The sequence below is a fragment of the Suillus bovinus genome (assembly GCF_016758785.1).
Source record: "Suillus bovinus strain UH-Sbo-P2 chromosome Unknown EDB93scaffold_3, whole genome shotgun sequence".
In the NCBI taxonomy this organism is placed as follows: domain Eukaryota; kingdom Fungi; phylum Basidiomycota; class Agaricomycetes; order Boletales; family Suillaceae; genus Suillus; species Suillus bovinus.
Genome location: NW_024542059.1, coordinates 433,258 through 446,880, shown reverse-complemented (window position 1 = coordinate 446,880; position 13,623 = coordinate 433,258). Strand labels below are relative to the sequence as shown.

Genomic DNA, 13,623 nt, shown 5'->3' with positions numbered 1-13,623 from the left:
TCGCGAATGTCCATCCCTGAAACTTTCTGCTGCGGCGCCGCAAGCTTTGCAAATATCAGAACTTTCTGATGCCATCAACTTTTATCTCCGTCATCGCTCATAAGACGGGAAACACAGCGCACAACTCATTGTAGATTGTAAGGCTGCTTATTGAGTTCGACGGGGAATGATTCGGACCATGAGAGAATGAGTGAGGGGGACTTTATTCAGAAGCTATAGAAAGTGAGGACCGACTATTTGTATGTAAGTGAGATTTGATCAGTCGACGAAATGAAAACTAGAGATGTAGAACATTGACTAGCACTTCGCGTTTCTTTCGACATCGTTTTCAGCACTTGAGTTCTCCGTTCCAAGCTATCATTCAAGTGACAGATGTAACATTTAAATTGATTAGTCTCTTATCCCAGATCTCGAGCGCTCGACCGGCAGTAAGATTCAAGTGATCCCATTGATCAACCGAGTAAAAAACCACTAGTACTAACTTGCGCGCGGTGCCATCAACCATACTGCAATGATGTGAAAGTAGAATCACGACTCATTGCCGCAAAATGTAGGGCATTTTTCAGCGTCAGCGTCATCGGGCCTGGCAGATATTTATGCTATCAAAGTAGCGACAACAGCGAGGGCAATTTTGAAACGCATCGTTTGTGAGGATTGATAGAAAGTTGGGTTTTAGTCAGACGGGGTGGTATAGTTGGTCTGACTCAGACCAACTATACCACCCCGCATGCACGTGACTCGGATCCCCCCAATGATGATAGCTTGTCGTGTTTTTTCATGCCCACAGAAATGGTAGGATCGAAACCTACTCCTATCTGGTGCTGTCTATTTCCAACCGTAGCCCCATTTGATTCTGTTGTTCTTTACGCCCAAACAACTTCATGGTCCGGTTTTGGCGTTGCTGAATGAATTGTTTCACTGACATGACTGATTCCGCAGAAAGAGGGCGAGTGCTGGGAATCGGAGTGATCTGCGTTTTTTAAGATGTGCGATGGCGCCACACTTGATGCGAAATAAGCATGCTCACCTCAGTCTACGGCTACCAAGGAGTATGAGGTTGATTTCTTTTTCGATCTTGTTGGAAGGCGAAGTCGCGAGTACGGGACCATTCGCGTGATAGGTGGTGCAGGGTGATCTTCATATCCTCTTCAGAAAATAATGTGTCTCATCCATACCCCTTCCAGTACAGTTCCATGGAGAGGTCATTGATATCGGTCAGGAGCTGTTGCAGAACAATCGGGTCGAGGGACTGGAATGAAGCGAGACACGCACGTTTTCGGAGAATTTCCTTTGCGAGCAACACCAGGGACGCGGGGTACTGGGAGATAATGTGCATGGATAGCAGGGACAGTACCGGTTATTGTGTGTTAAACTGTCCTCTCCGGTATTTGGTTTCGAGCAATTCCCGAGATGTCTTCAGATTTCGACTTTACATGAATCACGTGATACGGGAAACTTATCTGAAGGTGCCCGGATGATCAAACGCGATATTCCTTGTTTCTCTGTAACGTCAGCGTCGAAATTCAAGCGACAACACCCAATCTTTGCTGCGACAAACATGCAGACCTATACATCAGAAAACGTCAAAAACGAGACTGGCCTTGTCACTTTCTTCATGAACGACATTCGGAAGTGTCATAGCATTGAAGCTACTATTCACGAAGCCACCAAAGTCCCCTAGCTCTATTCATAGACTTCATCGACGGCTCGCCTCATGGACCGGCTGGTCATGAGTCCAAGTCAGCGGGATAGCGCTTCAAACCGGTACAAGGGAAATTCCAAAAGATACAAAGGGAATTCCGGATCCAGCTGAATGCCAACACTCCTTACCGTAAGGCATTTGACGCCACCAGGTTTCAAGTGTAGTAATAGGTGCAGTGTTTCGCAACGAACGGCATTTTCTATTGATCTTCTTGAAGTGTTATGATCCTGATCTGTAGCTCTCCACCGAGATCCATGGTCTCCTTCATTTCAGATTTTTTCAAATAATGACGCCGCGTGACGTGCCCACGCTCAAGTTATAAAGAAGATGATCAATAGATACGATCATCGGCCCTGCAAGCCTCACTACAACCCCACTCTTGAGTCGATCATCCTCTCCTAGTACTAGATAATGTTGACTCTCCCCAACGTCACTGGGCTTGACCTATGCCTCGCATGCGTCGGAGTGTATATCCTTAAGCGGGTGTTTGGCAAGAAGAACCCTCCATATCCTCCTGGTCCTCCGGGTTGGCCTCTCATCGGGAATGTCCTGGACATGCCCAACATCAAGCCCTGGCTGACCTTTACGGAGTGGGGCAAGAAGTATGGTGAGTATGTCTTATTTCGCATGATCTTGCATTTCAAGGTCTTATCGACAGGTGATATTTCGCATATCAAGGTTCTGGGTCAACACATCGTGGTGGTAAACTCTGTCAAAATTGCGATAGACATGCTGGACAACAAGAGCACTATCTACTCTGAACGTCCTATCCTTCCTGTTGGTGGCGAACTTGTTGGCTGGAAGAATGCTCTGATTCTCCTTCCTTACGGGGACCATTTGCGCCGGCAGCGCAAAAACTTTCACAGCGTCATTGGCACCCGTGCCGCTGTGGCTGTATACAGCCATGTCGAGGAGGTTGAGACTCGCCGATTTCTCAAGCGTGTGTTCGCGACACCCGATCAACTACAGGCACACGTCCGACAGTATGTATTATTTATTAGTGATTATTTCATCAACACGATCTTGATTTTTATAGCACCGCTGGCGCTGTTATTCTGCGCATTTCTCATGGTTACGAAGTGAAGGAGAACAACGATCCTTTCGTCGACCTTGTAGACCGCGCTATGGACGACTGGTCGCTTGTCAGCGCTCCCGGTGCTTTCTTGGCTGATGTTTTGCCAATCTGTAAGCCATACCATTCAGACATTTGTTTACAATAGCCTCACCATTTTCAGTGCTCAAGGTCCCCGAATGGTTCCCTGGCGCTGGGTTCAAGCGTCTGGCCCGCAAATGGAAAAACAATCTTGAAGAGATGGTTTCTGCTCCACATAAATTCGTTGTGAGTCAGATGGTAAGCATTATGTACATTTTTTCCGACTATGTGTTGAGGTTTGATTTTCATAGGCTGCTGGCATTGCCCCGGAATCTTTCACCTCGAATCTGTTGGGAGGCAGTGATGGTCATTTGTCAGCGGAAGACGAGCACATTGTGAAATGGTCTGCTGCGACTCTATACGCTGGCGCTTCTGATACCGTTGGTCCCTCTATCTTTCTAACCATCGTCTTCTGAGAGCATACTTCTTTTCCCAGACTGTTGCTACCATCAACTCGTTCTTCCTAGCTATGACTCTATTCCCTGACGTTCAGAAGAAGGCTCAGGCTGAAATAGATGCTGTCGTCGGTCCTGATCGTCTTCCCTCCTTCGCCGATCAAGACTCTCTTCCTTACATCGGAGCGCTTGTAAAGGAAGCCTTCCGATGGCATGCTATCGTTCCTACCGGTCTGTGTACCTCATTTGACGCATTAACTAGTTGCCGAGCGGTATTTTCGTGTCAGGTTTTCCGCACTGTGTGTCTAAGGATGACATCCATGACGGGTACTACATTCCAAAGGGATCCATGGTAGTGCCTAACATTTGGTTGGTTCTCTTTTTTCAATATTCAGTGTTTAAACGGAATATGGCAGGTTCATGCTCAATGATCCGGAAAGATATGCTAACCCTTCGCAATTCAATCCTGATCGCTTCTTGGCTAATGACGGAAGGGAGCCTGAGACAGAGCCCCGCACGATCTGCTTCGGCTTTGGAAGACGGTAAGCATGCAGTATGTTTTTCGCGCCATGCTGACCTCCTGCTCTGCAGTATTTGTCCAGGTATACTCCACTTCCAAACTGTATTCTGACGCTCAGTTGTTTTCGTTTACAGGCATTCACCTTGCTGAAGCTTCGGTCTGGTTATCTGCTGCGATGTCCCTGGCGGTGTTTGATATCTCGAAGGCCGTCGAGAACGGGATTGAGATTACGCCTGAGGTTGATCCATTATCAGGCACGATCAGGTATGTTACATATTGGATCACCATCGGGGCTGATCCGGATAAATACCCTTCTAGCCACCTCAAACCCTTCAAGTGTTCCATTAAGCCTCGCTCCTCGAAAGCCGTCGCGCTCATCGAGGAGGATGCCCACTATTAAGTGTGTGAAGACGAATGACAACGCTGAGGAAAGTACTTACTGTGACATCTAGGTCCGTTATAGTTTGAATTTTTGTATCATGTTGGTGTCACATCGCGATACAATTGTAGTTTTCTTGTTCCTTGTTCCATGTTGTTGACAGTGCATACTCTGGCCTCAAAGACACTCGCTAGTCACACCTCAGGCTGGACGCATGGTGAATACTTCCGGTTACATCACCAACAGCTCGCAACAGACTTATGTTCCTGAGCGCCCCATCTTATTAGCGTCGCGAATGCCCATCCCTGAAACTTCCCGCTGCGGCGCCGCAAGCTTCGCGAATATCAGAACTTTCCGATGCCATCAACTTTTATCTCCGTCGTCGCTCATAGGACGGGAAACACAGCGCAGAACTTATTGTAAACGCATTTTGAATCTGCAAGCATCATCTCGCCAAAGTCCTCTAACACTAGTGGGAAATCGGCATCTTCAGGTGATTCACCTTGCCTTGAGCAAGTCTGAAACAACACGAGCAAGAATCAGCTCGTACTGGTATATCCTAACGGGTGCTTAGTTCACTTTGGTCACCCCATTTGAGACATCTCTTTAGGTTGATTGTTTCTTGTAGAGGTTTATGCCCAAGAGGTAGTAATGTAGATGTCGATCGTACGGATTCCTTGAACTAACCATCGGCAGTGTGTTGAGAATCTATATCCGAGTGCTGCCACACAAACCAAAGACGAACAACTTGAACAGTAACTCAAACATATATCTTTGGACTCTGACTTAGTACCGTACAAAATATTAAAATCACCTGAGCACACGTACATCACGTGATACATTGTGCGATAACTTAAAGCTTAAAGTTGCATATCGAAGATTCTTGATTCTTTGATTTTTTACTCTAATGTCAGAACAGTTGCAACGCCAGAGTCGAAAATCAAGATTCTTCGAGGTCCGGTCAATTCTCTGGAACAGCGTATAGGCCAAAGCAAAGGAGACTGGAAGACCTTTTGTCACCGACTCGGAAGTACTACTGCATACGGCGATCACTACCATTTAAACTCCCCCCAAAGCCCCATAGTCCCATCAAGGGACTCTATCCACGGTCTGCCTTCTATGCAGTCGGGTTATGAGTCTAATACTTTGGAATAAGAGTCCTGACTCCTGGGATGCAGATTAGCCCTAGAGTGGCCGTTTCCTGGACATGTCCCACTTGAACACCCGCGAGCTACCCTAACAGTAGCGAGAAATTCGCCACCGATGTTTTCTAAAAGGCGCCAGTGCAATGATACGAAACGGTATGACCACATTCCGAGTCTTATCACGATGCCATACTTAGTAGTCACGCTCAATGTAGGTTTTTACTGAGACCGATGATCTCTATCATTTCAGACTTTTTCGAATGATGAAGTCGCGTAACGGGCCCACGCCCAAGTTATAAATAAGATGATCAATAGATGCGATCATGGGCCCTGCAAGCCTCACTACAACCCCACTCTTGAGTCAACTGTTCTCTCCTAGTACTAGATCATGTCGACCGTCCCCAACGTCACTGGACTCGTATGCCTTGCATGCGTCGGGGTGTATCTCTTTAAGCGGGTGTTCGGCAAGAAGAACCCTCCGTATCCTCCTGGCCCTCCGGGATGGCCTCTCATCGGGAACGTCCTGGACATGCCCCACATCAGACCCTGGCTCACATTCGCGGAGTGGGGCAAGAAGTATGGTGAGTATGTCTTATTTCGCATGATCTTGCGTTTCAAGGTCTTGTCGACAGGTGATATATCGCATATCGAGGTTCTGGGCCAACACATTGTGGTGGTGAACTCTGTCAAGATTGCAATGGAAATGATGGACAACAAGAGCACTATCTACTCTGAACGTCCTATCCTTCCTGTTGCTGGCGAACTCATTGGCTGGAAAAACGTTATGACTCTCCTCCCTTACGGGGACCGTTTACGCCAGCACCGCAAATACTTCCACAGCGTCATTGGCACCCGCGCCGCTATGGGAATATACAACCAAGTCGAGGAGGTCGAGACTCGCCGATTTCTCAAGCGTGTGTTCGCGACACCCGATCAACTACAGGCGCATGTCCGACAGTATGTACTATCGATTAATGATCATTTCATCAAGACGATTTTGATTTTGATAGCACCGCTGGCGCTGTCATTCTGCGCATTTCTCATGGTTATGAGGCGAAAAAGAACAACGATCCCTTTATTGACCTTGCAGACCGTGCTCTGTACCAGTGGTCGGTTGTCACCGCTCCCGGTGCTTTCTTGGCTGATGTTTTGCCATTCTGTAAGCCATACCATTCAGACATTTGTTTAAAATGGCCTCACCATTTTCAGTGATCAAGGTCCCCGAATGGTTCCCTGGCGCTGGCTTCAAGCATCTGGCCCGCGAATGTAAAGACACCCTTGAAGAGATGGTTTCTGCTCCATATAAATTCGTTCTAGGTCAAATGGTAGGCATCATGTACAGTTTTCCGAGTATGCCTTGAGGTTTGATTTTCACAGGCTGCTGGCATTGCCCCGGAATCTTTCACCTCGAATCTGTTGGGAGGCAGTGCTGGTCGTTTATCAGTGGAAGACGAACACGATGTGAAATGGTCTGCTGCCACTCTATATGCTGGCGCTTCCGATACCGTTGGTCCTTCTATATTTCTAATAATCATCTTCTGAGAGCATACTTCTTTTCCCAGACTGTTGCTACCATCAACTCGTTCTTCCTAGCTATGACTCTATTCCCTGACGTTCAGAAGAAGGCTCAGGCTGAAATAGATGCTGTCGTCGGTCCTGATCATCTTCCCTCCTTCGCAGACCAAGACTCTCTTCCCTACATCGGAGCGCTTGTAAAAGAAGCCTTACGATGGCATGCTACCATCCCTACCGGTCAGTGTATCTCATTTAAAGCATTAACTAGTCGCCGAGCGGTATTTCCATGTCAGGTTTTCCACACTGTGTGTCTAAGGACGACGTCCATGACGGGTACTATATTCCAAAGGGGTCGATGGTAGTACCTAACATTTGGTTGGTTCTCTTTTTTTTCAATATTCAATGTTTAAACGGAATATGGTGGCAGGTTCATGCTCAATGATCCGGAGAGATATGCCAACCCTTCGCAATTCAATCCTGATCGCTTCTTGGCTAATGATGGAAGGGAGCCTGAGACAGAGCCTCGCACGATCTGTTTCGGCTTTGGAAGACGGTAAGCATGCAGTAGGTTTTTTGCGCCATGCTGACCTTCTGTTCTGCAGTATTTGTCCAGGTATGCTCCACTCCCAAATTGTATTCTGACGCTTAATTGCTTTTCGTTTACAGGCATTCACCTTGCCGAAGCTTCGGTCTGGTTATCTGCTGCGATGTCCCTGGCGGTGTTCGATATCTCGAAGGCCGTCGAGAACGGGATTGAGATCACGCCTGAGGTTGATCCATTATCAGGCACGATCAGGTATGTGGCATATCTGATCATGTCCAGGGTTGATCCGGATGGATACCCTTATAGCCACCCCAAACCCTTCAAGTGTTCCATTAAGCCTCGCTCTTCGAAAGCCGTCGCGCTCATCGAGCAGGATGCCCAATATTAGGTATGTGAAGATGAATCTCAAAGCTAAGGAAATTATGCTGTGAGCGGTGATATAATTGTACATGTTTTCTTGTTTCATGTTGTTGACAGCGCATACTGGTATCCAAGACGCTTGCGGTCTATAGCTCAGACTTGACGCATGGTGGTTACATCACCAACAGCTCGCGACAGACTTAACGTGCTAAGTGTCCCATCTTATCAGCATCGCGAATGTCATAACTTTCCAGTACTATTACTTTTGATCTCCATCTTCGCTCGTTAGACGGGACACATAGCAGAGAGCTGCCAGCCACCTATATCGAGAGACTCACCTCTCGAAGTTGTTGTCACGTCCACAGCCTGATTTCAAGCAACAGATGCTCGACCGAAACCGCATTGGCACCATCGCTAGTGCTGGTGCCCGCATGTCCGTTCTTGGGTGTGTTGCTGTCACCGTTTCGAACCATATCAACAATCCAATTTATGTTTGGTGTGCGGTGCTCAGACGTCAATGTTCTAGTTTCCTTGAAATTAAAATTCCCAATGGCTGACGAACTTGTTGCCTGGAAGCATATCATGTGTCTTTCCCCTTTACGGCGACCAGTTTCGCGATACCGCAAGGACTTTCACCGCGCCACAATTGACACATACAACCGGGTCGAGAAGATTAATAGCCTTATAATTTTCCCGTCTCTCTGTTGTAATCCCCATCTCCTTCATTTTCAAGCCATATTTCTTGTACGAACTTCATGCGCACACTTCATCTTGGCAACATTCAAAACAACTTGTGTCTTATCAATGTGTCGTCAGCGTACCAATCTCCAAGCAAAGACAGTGCAAATCGCAGATTAGCCCAATGAGCTGCTCAATTTCCCCACGGACAACCCACAGAAGTGAACTACTTAGCTGCGGCGCTGAGCTCGCTTCTCTATTTGTTTTTGGTATCCAACCCGGGTCGCATAGTATGCGCGCTTTCTCATAACAATCAAAGAGATACTCGCCTATCATTTCTTGGAGCTTAATGATTCTATATTGATTGTTAGTCTCCCAACCGCAAATAATTTCTTGTAATAAATAAATAAATCAAGGATGAATAAATAGCTTGCAGTTGGCAGCATGAGCATATTACCTTGCGCAGAGAGCTGAGTCAAACCTTGTAGGGTGTCCAGTCAGACTACATAGAGATGCCAGGGCTGCGTTGGTCAGATTCACTCTTTCTGGACCGCCGAAGGTGTCAGAGCGTTATTAGTTGTACTGAAATCGGGATTGCCCGAATCACATGGTTGCAGGTTTGGCGTCGTTTGGCCTAGCATCCCAGTCAGGGACTGAAAGGAAACATCGAAGGATACATATAAATGCTCACTTGGAGTAGCATTGTTCTTTTCGTTTTTGCCTGCCGACATGGTGCGTTCCAGTGAAGCAGTTATGCCAGCGAGGAAGGATGGGTCAGATAACAAAGGAGCGTCGGCTACCGCTCGCTCAACAATGGGATAGCTAAGAAAAGTAGGCTAGACTATCAATACTGACCGAGCGGCAACAAGCGGACGAACCGGTCGATTTCTCCTAAAAGTTCACGCTGGATAGCATCATTGGGCATAGATATTAGTTTTGGGTCAGATGACAGCCGTTGTCGGGCTATATCATCGACACGAGATTTGAAGGCCTCTGTGCGGTCCTGTAGACCGGTTAAGCGGTTGTGCCACGTATGTATCGGATAATAACTCACACTGTGCTGGAAATGTGATAGGAGATCACGTCTCAGACGGTCAAATTCGCCTGATTTTTTGAATCTGTGGTGCAGCTCTTGAGTATTAGCCTAGTAGCCTGTGAATCGACTAACTCGTCTATTAATTGGGTTGGATTGTTGATGGTCATAATACAAAGGGCGCATACTAGGCGCTGAGAGATAACGAGATGACGGTGAAGGTGAGAAGGAAATGAAGACCCCGAAGCAGATCTCAGAACTCGCTCATGTTCAAGTTTGGCAAGGGATATCTATATACCCAAACGAATTCTCGGTCTCTTCCTCGAACTCATTCGCTGGCTCTGACGCGTACAAAAGTCATTTTTTCACTTGATTATCAAAATGACAGAATTTCCGACTCTAACAAATGACCTTCTCCTCCGCGCAGCTCGCGGCGAGCAGACAGAGCGTGCACCCGTATGGGTCATGCGCCAAGCAGGGAGATATCTCCCAGGTAAGCCACCTACATACCCTCTCCCTCAGATCTACCATAACTTGCACCAGAGTTCCGAAAAACTCGTGAAACTCACGAGTTCTTCGAGATATGCCGCTCCCCTACTCTTGCAACTGAGATCACCATGCAACCCATCCGGCGATACGCCGGCCTTCTCGATGCAGCCATCATCTTCTCCGATATCCTCGTCGTGCCGCAGGCCATGGGTATGGAAGTGATTATGAACCCAGGCCCGCACTTCACCGACCCCTTGAACACCCCTGCGGACGTCGAGAAGCTGCCCCGCGAAGTAGATGTAGAAAAAGAGCTCGGATACGTGTTCGAGGCACTCACCCTCACGCGAAAAACCCTTGCAGGCCAGGTTCCCCTCATCGGCTTCACTGGGGCACCGTGGACGCTTATGATGTACATGATTGAAGGGGGCGGAAGCCAGACGCGTCAGAAATCAAAGACGTGGCTCTTTAAATACCCTGAGGCTTCAAAACAGCTCCTTGAGCGCATCACAGACATCTGCGTGCAGTATCTCATCGGGCAGGTGAACGCCGGCGCACAGGTTCGTTTGCGTCTGTCTCATCGCGCATCAGATCACAGAAACTAATTATGAGTACCAATAGCTTCTGCAGGTATTCGATTCGAATGCTGGAGATCTGTCGCCGTACGACTTTTCTACGTTCTCTCTGCCTTATCTAAAACGCATCGCGGACGAAGTCCGTGAGGGTCTCAAGGCACGACAACTCCCCGTCGTCCCTCTCACCTTGTTTGCAAAGGGCGCATCCCCATCCCTCGCTGCAAGCGCAGGTTATGACACCATCGGTCTCGACTGGACGCTTGACCCTCGGGATGTTGCCAAGGTCACCGATGGTGTCATTGATGGTAGAACCATCACTCTGCAAGGCAACCTCGACCCCGTGGTGCTCTATGGCGGCAGAGAGGCCATCGAGCGTGAGGTGAAGAGGATGTGCAGTGCATTCCATGATGCCAGAGGCGGTGTATGCAAAGCATGGATTGCAAATTTAGGTCATGGTATCACACCAGGGGTTGATCCAGAAGACATGAAATTCTTCCTGGAATGTATTCACAAGTACTCAGCAGTGCCGTCTTCATGACGCGAGAGAAGAGCAAAAGAACTTGTAATTGTACCAATAGAATCTTCATTCACGCTGCTAACAGGCAGGGTGTCGTGAACGAGATTGCCCGCTCTCGCACATTATTCCATAGTGCCATCTGGTAAGACAAGTGGCACGGAAAGGTAAATGAGATCAAAGCTACACGATATGGATGCTCGATGGATGGATGATTTGGGGGTAATGTGGACAGTGCAGATACTGAGCCTAAACAACGCCAGAAAAATCATCATTAAATACAGAAAACGAATGAAGATGATCATTGTCGATAATAAAAAGTAGGAGAAACATGAACGCAACAGAGCATGAATATAGCGACAGATCCAATAGTATGGTGTCTATGCAACGACATCTGCATCGCTAAAACTGCTTCTTCTCCGTCTAACGGGTCGTGGACCAGGGCGTTGTGTAGACTTTGAAGGAGGCATGACGATGGCAGAGGCTCCTGCCTTCATCCAGGATTCAGGCCTGCCTGACCGCGTAGTTGGCAATTCCGCCAGTGAAGGTGCAGGGTTATGTTTCTTAGTGAGCGTCGGTAATCGCGATGGGGTAGGTGAAGGGGGCTGGGGCACACGGCGCGCTGATGGGGCACCGGGCCCTCTTGTAGCAGCGGCAGTGTTCCGTGCGGCTGAACCTCCAGTCAATCGGGGTATCTTGTTAGGAGGTTGAGCTGCCGTTCGACTGCCCCTGGTGACAGTAGTCTTCTGATGTACGCTTGCCACGGATGACCGCAACACCCGCGTCGGGCGTTGTTCGGACGCTGTACCTCTTGCGCCCGAGACTCGAGATGTTGTCCGAGCACGAGGCCGGGAAACGGGCGGTGCTGCTCCAAGAGCAGGGAGGGTATCATCCATCTCCACATCTTCTTCGTCAGATTCAATAGGAACTCGCTTTGCCATAGGCGTTTTGCGCGGTTGTCCTGGCGGAGGTGTCTCGTGCGTCCTCGCAGCTACAACAACACGACCGGGGGTGACGGGTGGTAGAGGTAGAGGTGGTGCGGGTGGCGTCAACGACCTGGTTTCGTGCATGACTTCGTCCTGTTCTGCAGGAGGTGTAGCAGGAGTCACGACATGTGCGACGGCTGCAGCTGCTGCTACCTGCAAGCGTCGTATTTCATCTGCAGCAGCCCACTTAGACCATTGAAGCTGCATCTGGTGCATGTAATGTTGCTGTGGACCAACAACACAACCTGGCCTGACAATGCGCATGAACGCAATCGCCTCCGATGCTGTAAAACCATACTTCCAGATAAGATATGCCCCAATGAGGCATCCAGTACGACCGAGCCCCGCTTTGCACTGAGTATGATATAAATATGTCAGAACAGTGAGAATATACACATATATATGAAATGACCCACGTGTACGGCAACGACCCCACCTCCCTCAATAACAGCGTCTGCCACATCAATAAAAGTGCGGACGATTTCGTCGGACGGATTTGACCCATCTTCGAAACAGAGATCAAGATGTTTGATTCCGCGATCCAAAAATAGCTGTTTATCGTAAAGTTCTGCGTTGAGACGGACGACGAGGTCGACTTTATGTTTCTCAAAATATTCGAGGCAATTGCAGAAAGCAGAATTAAGTTTACGTTGTAGAGCGAGTTTCCGAGGTGATTTTGGTGGTGAAGCCATACCCGGTCGCACAGGGGATGTAGGAGCTGCAACAGCAGTAGCAGTCTCGATTTCATTCCTCTGCTTTGTCCACGCATAATCTCTAGGCGATGCAAATGCGATGAAGTTGGGTGTTATCCAGTTCCAGTCACCATTCTCGACCTTCTCATAGAATTCGTAGTCTTGGAGGTCGAAAGTATCCAGGTCGATAAGGCGGTTTTGAATTCCTTTCCAGAAACCCCACAGACAGTCATGAATGCTAAGGTTGAAGGTAGAAGGGCCACGCCCTGCGTCTCTAAAAGACATAAACTCTAGTTCGCTTATGGGTTGGAAACAGCGCCATGGACTGTAATTATGGACGATTAACTGAGAGGGGGTGAATACGTAGGATTTTGTGAGATGGCGAGTCATACCATGTACAAAGCCATCAACAAAGCAGCATTAGCTTTACGGCGTGGATCATCGGAAGAATAGAGAACAAGACGGTGTGCACTGAGATCTTCGTCCTGCAGCGATCATGATCGCGTGCAAACGATCGAGGAGAATTGGACGCGTACCTTCAAAAGGCCGTGAATCAATAGGCACGCCTTGTAGACCATTGCGAGGTTCAGCGGGCCCCAGTCCTGATAGAATGAGGTGTAGAGCAGTTGGTCATCGATTGTAAAGTAGTAGTAAATTGCGTCATCGTCCGGGGAGGGAGCTGAAGGACCAAGTGGTGCACCCATGTGAGGTTGGGGGCGAATCCTTGGTGCATTTCCTGAGTTTGAGGCTGTGCTATTGAGAGATTGGGGAGATGGTGCGGGGTAGGGGAAGGTAGTAAAGTAAAGTCTAGAGATAGAATTAATTCAGAAAATTGGACAAGACCGGTCGTGAGAAGACTTTCCTGTCTCCAAAATAACAGAGTGGTGCGCAGGCTGGTGCCATAGGAGCTCGCTGTTGTGAACGGCGACTAGAACAGTAGAAAGCC

The 13,623-nt window shown here is 48.3% G+C and overlaps 5 protein-coding genes across 5 annotated transcripts; 3 read left to right on the top strand and 2 right to left on the bottom strand.

The window, feature by feature from the left end:
* Positions 1-2,113: 2,113 nt before the first annotated feature.
* On the top strand, positions 2,114-4,170 carry EDB93DRAFT_1245541 (cytochrome P450; the record flags this gene model as incomplete). Its single annotated transcript, XM_041452327.1, has 11 exons — positions 2,114-2,309; positions 2,361-2,685; positions 2,739-2,887; positions 2,938-3,053; positions 3,107-3,235; positions 3,292-3,481; positions 3,538-3,619; positions 3,667-3,792; positions 3,842-3,852; positions 3,905-4,034; positions 4,089-4,170. The coding sequence occupies 11 exons, from the start codon at positions 2,114-2,116 to the stop codon at positions 4,168-4,170; spliced, it is 1,536 nt and encodes a 511-aa protein (XP_041312716.1).
* A 1,512-nt stretch (positions 4,171-5,682) lies between these two features.
* Positions 5,683-7,741, top strand: EDB93DRAFT_1100041 (cytochrome P450; the record flags this gene model as incomplete). Its single annotated transcript, XM_041446966.1, has 11 exons — positions 5,683-5,875; positions 5,927-6,251; positions 6,305-6,453; positions 6,504-6,619; positions 6,672-6,800; positions 6,857-7,046; positions 7,103-7,184; positions 7,237-7,362; positions 7,412-7,422; positions 7,476-7,605; positions 7,660-7,741. 11 exons carry the CDS (start codon positions 5,683-5,685, stop codon positions 7,739-7,741), a joined length of 1,533 nt encoding a protein of 510 aa, XP_041312715.1.
* Positions 7,742-8,723: 982 nt separating this feature from the next.
* EDB93DRAFT_435187 (uncharacterized protein) lies at positions 8,724-9,663 on the bottom strand. Its single transcript, XM_041456360.1, has 6 exons — positions 9,560-9,663; positions 9,446-9,509; positions 9,247-9,394; positions 9,083-9,187; positions 8,873-9,025; positions 8,724-8,820 (listed from the first exon to the last, which is right to left on the bottom strand). The coding sequence occupies exons 1-5, from the start codon at positions 9,592-9,594 to the stop codon at positions 8,928-8,930; spliced, it is 450 nt and encodes a 149-aa protein (XP_041312714.1). The 5' UTR covers positions 9,595-9,663; the 3' UTR covers positions 8,724-8,820; positions 8,873-8,927.
* A 142-nt stretch (positions 9,664-9,805) lies between these two features.
* On the top strand, positions 9,806-11,264 carry EDB93DRAFT_1283337 (Uroporphyrinogen decarboxylase; the record flags this gene model as incomplete). The annotated part of the gene is made up of 3 exons (XM_041454470.1): positions 9,806-9,917; positions 9,968-10,470; positions 10,532-11,264. The coding sequence occupies 3 exons, from the start codon at positions 9,806-9,808 to the stop codon at positions 11,021-11,023; spliced, it is 1,107 nt and encodes a 368-aa protein (XP_041312713.1). The 3' UTR covers positions 11,024-11,264.
* Positions 11,265-11,379: 115 nt separating this feature from the next.
* Positions 11,380-13,580, bottom strand: EDB93DRAFT_1237758 (tyrosine protein phosphatase; the record flags this gene model as incomplete). Its single annotated transcript, XM_041451457.1, has 5 exons — positions 11,380-12,339; positions 12,402-13,022; positions 13,070-13,162; positions 13,214-13,484; positions 13,516-13,580. The coding sequence occupies 5 exons, from the start codon at positions 13,578-13,580 to the stop codon at positions 11,380-11,382; spliced, it is 2,010 nt and encodes a 669-aa protein (XP_041312712.1).
* Positions 13,581-13,623: the final 43 nt, after the last annotated feature.

Excerpts from the sequence above, each read along its gene's own strand:
- EDB93DRAFT_435187 (XM_041456360.1), bottom strand. The coding sequence starts at position 9,594 with ATGACCATCAACAATCCAACCCAATTAATAGACGA. Across the intron at positions 9,510-9,559 it reads CCAACCCAATTAATAGACGA|ATTCAAAAAATCAGGCGAAT; the intron begins GTTAGTCGATTC and ends GCTGCACCACAG. Across the intron at positions 9,188-9,246 it reads CGTCCGCTTGTTGCCGCTCG|CCGACGCTCCTTTGTTATCT; the intron begins GTCAGTATTGAT and ends AGCGAGCGGTAG.